The sequence below is a fragment of the Chiloscyllium punctatum genome, chromosome 11 (genome assembly GCF_047496795.1).
Source record: "Chiloscyllium punctatum isolate Juve2018m chromosome 11, sChiPun1.3, whole genome shotgun sequence".
NCBI classification, from domain to species: domain Eukaryota; kingdom Metazoa; phylum Chordata; class Chondrichthyes; order Orectolobiformes; family Hemiscylliidae; genus Chiloscyllium; species Chiloscyllium punctatum.
This window is the reverse complement of record NC_092749.1, coordinates 91,561,810-91,568,447: the sequence shown is the minus strand read 5'-3', so window position 1 is coordinate 91,568,447 and position 6,638 is coordinate 91,561,810. Positions and strand designations below refer to the sequence as shown.

General features: G+C 43.5%; 1 protein-coding gene across 1 annotated transcript; it reads left to right on the top strand.

Annotated features, from left to right (window-relative positions):
- Positions 1-457: 457 nt before the first annotated feature.
- On the top strand, positions 458-2,428 carry LOC140482616 (cystatin-S-like). The gene is made up of 3 exons (XM_072580132.1): positions 458-736; positions 1,840-1,959; positions 2,063-2,428. The coding sequence occupies exons 1-3, from the start codon at positions 491-493 to the stop codon at positions 2,150-2,152; spliced, it is 456 nt and encodes a 151-aa protein (XP_072436233.1). The 5' UTR covers positions 458-490; the 3' UTR covers positions 2,153-2,428.
- Positions 2,429-6,638: the final 4,210 nt, after the last annotated feature.

The following is a 6,638-nucleotide window of genomic DNA, read 5'->3' as shown; positions in this document are numbered from 1 at the left end:
AGCATGGTATGCTCTTGATATCAGTGAATAAGTTCAAGTTTTACCACTAGCTGACAGCTTCCATGTTTATTTTTCTGGTCTATTTTGTAAGTAAGCAGGTTTTGGAATTCAGTTGCTGCGTGTTGCTAGCTGCCGCCTGTAACTGGTAGGCTATCACCTGTAGTCTGGCAATGAACAAGATGTGAAGGGCATCTGATAAAGGAGTCCTGAGTCATTTGTTTTGCATTTAATTCCAGATAAAAACACATAGGAACACTCCTATTTGCTTCAAGAAATGTTTACTTTGAATCTTGATTCATATAAAACATGTCATTTAGAGTCAGTGAAGGAATAAGTTCAGTACAAATTTCATACCTTATCAGTTTTGATCTATGACTACAGAAGGTTTAAAGTGTGAAATGGCCCCATTGTCACACCTTTGATTGTTGATGGTATAAGAACAAGTCAATTGCTGCTCCCTTACATATACAGACACATTAAAAGAGAGATCATGGCTGGCTGGCCTTGTTTCCTCACTATTTTCTTGACTGTTCTTGTTTCAGTTCCTGCCTTTCCTTCCCAGAATGTGAAGGATCATCAGCAAATTGCTCAAAACAAGGAAGGCAGACCTTTGGAAATGAAAGATGATACAAATGATGCAGAATTCCAAGCCATCGTAGCCCTCGCTATACAGGAATTTAGCAAGAAGTCTGCATTCATCTACAAAATTGTGGAGTTTCTGACTGTCGATGTAAAGGTAACATTAATAACACTTTTATTGACAATGTCAAATAATTGACAATAGAAGTTGGCAAACTATGTTGCAGTTGTACAGGGCTTTGGTGAGGCTGCACTTGGAGAATTGTGTTCAGTTTTGCTCACCTTGCTGTAGGAAGGATGATATTAAACTGGAAAGAGCGCAGAAGAAATTTAGAAGGATTTTGCCAGGACTCAAGGGTCTGAGTTATCGGGAGAGGTTGGACAAGCTAGGACTTTTCCTTTAGAACATAGAAGACTGAGGGGGGACCTTATAGAAATGTATGAGTTCATGAGAAGCATGGATAGGGTGAATCCACTCAGTCTTTTTTCCAGGGTTGGGGATTTGAGGGCTAGAGGGCATCTGTTTATGGTTAGAGGGGAAAGGATAGAGGGGAAAGGATAAAGGGGAACCTGAAGGGCAACTTTTTACAGAGGATTGTAAGCCTATGGAATGAGCTGCCAGCGGAATTGGTTGAGGCGGCTATATTAACAACATTTAAAAGGCATTTGGACAAATACATGGACAGAAAAGGATTAGAAGGATATGGGCTAAGTGCAGGGAAATAAGGTTAGAGTGAATGGACATTTTGGTCAGCATGGCCGAAGGGACTGACTCCCTCCTGTAGGGCTCTATGACTCTCAAAACACAGAGTGTTTGACCTTTAAAGGATATTGCTGGCCACTAACGAGTGACACCTCATTAAGTTTCAACTTAGAAAAGTGCCGTGATGTTGCAAATGTAAACACAATGATCTCACTACAACATTAATCGTAACTACTTTTTAAGCATGTTAATTTTAATTGAAGACCTATTTAAAATTTAAGCTGACAGAGTTGATAATGGCCTAACATATTATTTTATTATTTCTCGTATGTGGGTGAGAAGCCAGAACAAACTAATGTGATGAGTATTCATGAGGGGGAGTTATGGTGGACTCAAAATGTTCTCTCTGTTCCTCTCGCCACAAAAGCTGCCAAACCTGTTGAGTTTTTCCAGCATGCTGTGTGTTTATTTGTAATGAATATTCTGTCATTTGTAAAGGATAACACAGCATTTAAAATAGTAATGTACAAAATAAATATATTTCACTCCTTTGCCAGGTATTTGAAGGAGCTGTATACATTTTTGATATCGTTTTGGGGAAAACTAATTGCCCAGTCATCAAAAGTGTGAAGCCACAGGTAAACTGCCAAATAATTGAGACTGATGGACAGTCAAAGGTAAGTGAAATACTGTGTGACAACAAGTGTATTTTCTCCATTTCTCTTAAAGCTGCATCAGCTTAATGAAGTTTACATGTATATTGTTTTATTTACCTTCTAGTTCTACCTGTGCCACTTTATCGCATGGAAAGCTCCTGATTCTGAAAAACAACAGATTTTGTCAAGTAATTGCAAGATACTTGACCTGTGATGCCTCTAGACGAGACTTCTACAATAAAGAAAAAGTACCTGAACTGATCTCTAACGATCTTCTGTGCCTGAATTAACAGTTAACTTTAAGAGCCTTTCATTCAATTATTTAAATATCAGAGTGTAGATGACTTGATAAAATAACTAATGTGCTGTTACCTGTGTAAGACCAGCAAGTTAATTCTCTGGTCTCTCAAACAAAGGGACTGTGAAAAGTTAATTAAATGCTTTAATATGAGCGCTACTTGGTAATAAAGTCTTGATAATTCTTAAAACAGTTCATATGTCCAGTGATTTTTGATAATTTTGACTTTTTGCTTTCTGTTCTCTTCATAGAATATCATTGCCAGCCCTTACACTGTGATTAATCTTCTATCTTTGTTTCAGTAGAATTCTATTTCAAAGATATTTTCCACTGTGTTCATATTATGTTGTTCAGCTGAACATTTCTTCTAATCTCTAGTGACTGGATTCAAACTGACCACCTTTACATGAATTTCTTTTAGTTCCACTGTTTAAGTCAATTAACTTTGTGAATGGGAGCATGGGATTATAATGGGGTATAGAGAGACTTAGTGAGTTGGCAAAACCATGGAAGATAGAATTTCTTCCAAGAGCCCACATCTATTTCTGATTGGTTGGTGACTCTCAGTGGTTTAGATTATGGAAACAGGCCCTTCGGCCCAACAAGTCCACATTGACCCTCCAAAGAGTAGCCCATCCAGACCCATTATCCTACCTTACATTTACCCCTGACTAACACACCTAACACTATGGGTAATTCATCATTGCTAATTCACCTGACCTGCACATCTTTGGATTGTGGGAGAAAACCCACACAGTCGCCCAAGGCAGGAATCGAACCCGGGTCCCTGGCGCTGTGAGTGGCAGTGCTAACCACTGAGCCACCCAGGTTTGCTAACAAAGTTGAATCTCTTGTCAAGTAGAAGAAGAAGGCTTACGTTAGGATGAGACATGAAGGCTCAGTTCGGGCACTTGAGAGTTACAAGTTAGCCAGGAAAGACCTAAAGAGAGCTAAGAAGAGCCAGGAGGAGACATGAGAAGTTGAGGGCAGGTAGGATCAAGGAAATCTCTTTTTTAAAGCTTTCAAAAGGTATATCAGGAATAAAAGAATGACTAGGGAAAGATTAGGGCTGATCAAGGATTGTAGTGGGTGGTTGCGCATGGAGTTAGAGGAGATAAGGGAAGCACTAAATGAATAATTTTTTTCAGTATTCACACTGGAAAAAGACAATGCTGTCAAGGAGAATATTGCCTACTTGTTCAAGAAGAGGTGTAGAGACAACCCTGGTAATTATAGACCAGTGAGCCTTACTTTGGTCGTAGGTAAAGTGTAGGAAAAGGTTATAAGAGATGAGATTTATAATCATCCAGAGAGGAATAAGTTGATTATGGATAGTAAACAGTTTTGTGAAGGGTAGGCCATGCCTCACAAACCTTTTTGAGTTCTTTGAGATGGTGACCAAACAGGTGGATGAGGATAAAGTGGTTGATGTGGTATATATGGATTTCAATAAGGCGTGCGATAAGGTTCCCCATGAGAGGCTTGGGATAGAGGGTCATTTAGCAGTTTGGATCAGAAATTGGCTAGCTGAAAGAAGACAGAGTGGTGATTGATGGGAAATATTCATCCTGGAGTTCAGTTACTAGTGGTATACCACAAGGATCTGTTTTGGGGCCACTGCTGTTTGTCATTTTTATAAATGATCTGGGTGAGGGCGTAGAAGGATGGGTTAGTAAATTTGTGGATGACACTAAGGTTGGTGGAGTTGTGGACAGTGCTGAAGGATGTTATAGATTACAAAGTGACATAGATAAGCTGCAGAGCTCGCTGAGAGGTGGCAAATGGAGTTTAGTGCGGAAAAGTGTGAGGCAATTCACTTTGGAAGGAACTTTGGCAATAAAGAGTACTGGGCGAATGGTAAAATTCTTGATAGTGTAGATGAGCAGAGAGATCTCATTGTTCATGTCCATAGATCCCTGAAAATTGCCACCCAGCTTGATAGGATTGTTAAGAAGGCATATGCTGTGTTACCTTTTATTGGTAGAAGGATTGAGTTTCGGAGCCACAGGTCGTGCTGCAGCTGTACAAACTTCTGGTGTGGCTGTAGTTGGAGTATTGCATACAGTTCTGGTCACCACATTAGAGAAAGGATATGCAAGTATTGGAAAGGGTGCAGGGAAATTTACCAGGATGTTGCCTGGTATGCAGGGAAGGTCTTATGAGGAAAGGTATGGGACTTGAGGCTACTTTCGTTAGAGAGATCAAGGTTGAGAGTTAACTTAACTGAGACATACAAGATAATCAGAAGATTAGACAGGGTGGACAGTGAGAGCCTTCTTCTTCAGATGGTGATGACTAGCACAAGGGGACATAGCTTTAAATAGAGGGGTGAAAGATATAGGACAGATGTCAGAGGTAGTTTCTTTAGTCAGAGAGTAGTAGGGGCATGGAACACACTGCCTGCAACAGTAGTAGACTTGTCAACTTTAAGGGCATTTAAATGGTCATTGGATCAACATATGGATGAGAATGGAATAGTGTAGGTTAGATGGGCTTCAGATTGGGTCCACAGGTCAGAGCAACATCGAGGGCCGAAGGGCCTGTACTGTGCTGTAATGCTCTGTGTTCTATGAATCTCACATCCTAGTAAGGAGAGGTTAAAGGTTCTGCAAATACTCCTGCCAGTTGGTCCGCACAGGATCTGGGTGCACAGCTGGGGACTGCATCCAGGCCAGTCCCTTTCCATGGGTTCCATGGGGCAGTACGGTGGCTCAGTGGTCCGCACTGCTGCCTCACAGCGCCAGGGACCCCCGTTTGATTTGAGTCTTTGGCGACTGTCTGTGTGGAGTTTGCACATTCTCCCCGTGTCTGCGTGGGTTTCCTCCGAGTGCTCTGGTTCCCTCCCAAAGATGAGCAGGTTAGGTGAATTGGCCATTCTAAATTGCCCATAGTGTTAGGTGCATTAGTCAGAGGGAAATGGGTCTGGGTGGGTTACTCTTTGGAGGGTCGGTGTGGACTTGTTGGGCCGAAGGGCCTGTTTCCACACTGTAGGGAATCTAATCTAATCCTCCAATAGGCTGCAGCGGTGACTGTGGGTATGGAGCAGTGTCATGGCTGTCGGGCTAGGTGACACCATTTCACTGACATTCTGTCCACAGCAAGCGTTGAGTTCATCGGGGAGCAGTGCGTTGCTGTCAGTGATTCTGTTTGACCTTGCTTTGTAGCCTGGTAATATCGTGTGTGCCTTGCCATAGCCGACGTGTTCATGCGGTTAGTCTGGCACTCCAGTTCAGCCTGGCATTGTCTCTTGGCATCCCTGTAGGCTTTTCATTTTGTGAAGAATGGAGACAAAAGAGAAAGACTGGATCTCTAGCCTTCATTCCTACTGAATACATCGTGTAATGACACATTTGAAACACTGATTTGCGACTAGGAGTTGAGCCCACAACAGTTTTTCTGTTTTGGAGCGTTGAACAATAGTAGTCCATTGTAAGTAGCTTGTTTCTTTAGGATAAATCTTTTCATAAATGGACTTTTATGTGTTGTGCTAATGGAATAAAGGAGCAATGAGTTGGAAACTTCATGTGCTCTACCGTATGAAGTTCACCGTCTTTTTCTTGCCCATTTCATACATGTGGCCCACGATTGATTGAATAAAATAGAATATCCTTTGTTGTCACGTGTACTCAAGTGCGGAAATCTAGGAGTTCAGTGAAAAGTCTACAATGTCACCGCACATGGTGTCATCTTAGGTACAAAGTACCTGGGTACAGATCTTAGATACAGAATAGAGAAATAAAGGCTAAAAAAGGGAAAAAGTTTCATAAAGTACCGTTATCAATAAGAAAAATTAGAAATAATTATACCAAAGTTAAAAAGATAAGCATTACATTCATTCTACAAATGGCCTGCAGTGAATCAGCACAGGGGGTTTCCACACATGGTCTGATCAGTATTGCAAACTGACCACTGACCGTCCCCACTCCACTCGGACCTCCCGCCCACTGACCGTCCCCACCCCACTCAGACCTCCCGCCCACTGACCGTCCCCCCCCCACTCAGACCTCCCGCCCACTGACCGTCCCCCCCCCACTTGGACCTCCCGCCCACTGACCGTCCCCACCCCACTCAGACCTCCCGCCCACTGACCGTCCCCACTCCACTCGGACCTCCCGCCCACTGACCGTCCCCACCCCACTCAGACCTCCCACCCACTGACCGTCCCCACCCCACTCAGACCTCCCACCCACTGACCGTCCCCCCCCCACTTGGACCTCCCGCCCACTGACCATCCCCACCCCACTCAGACCTCCCGCCCACTGACCGTCCCCACTCCACTCGGACCTCCCACCCACTGACCGTCCCCACCCCACTCAGACCTCCCGCCCACTGACCATCCCCACCCCACTCAGACCTCCCACCCACTGACCGTCCCCACTCCACTCAGACCTCCCGCCCACTG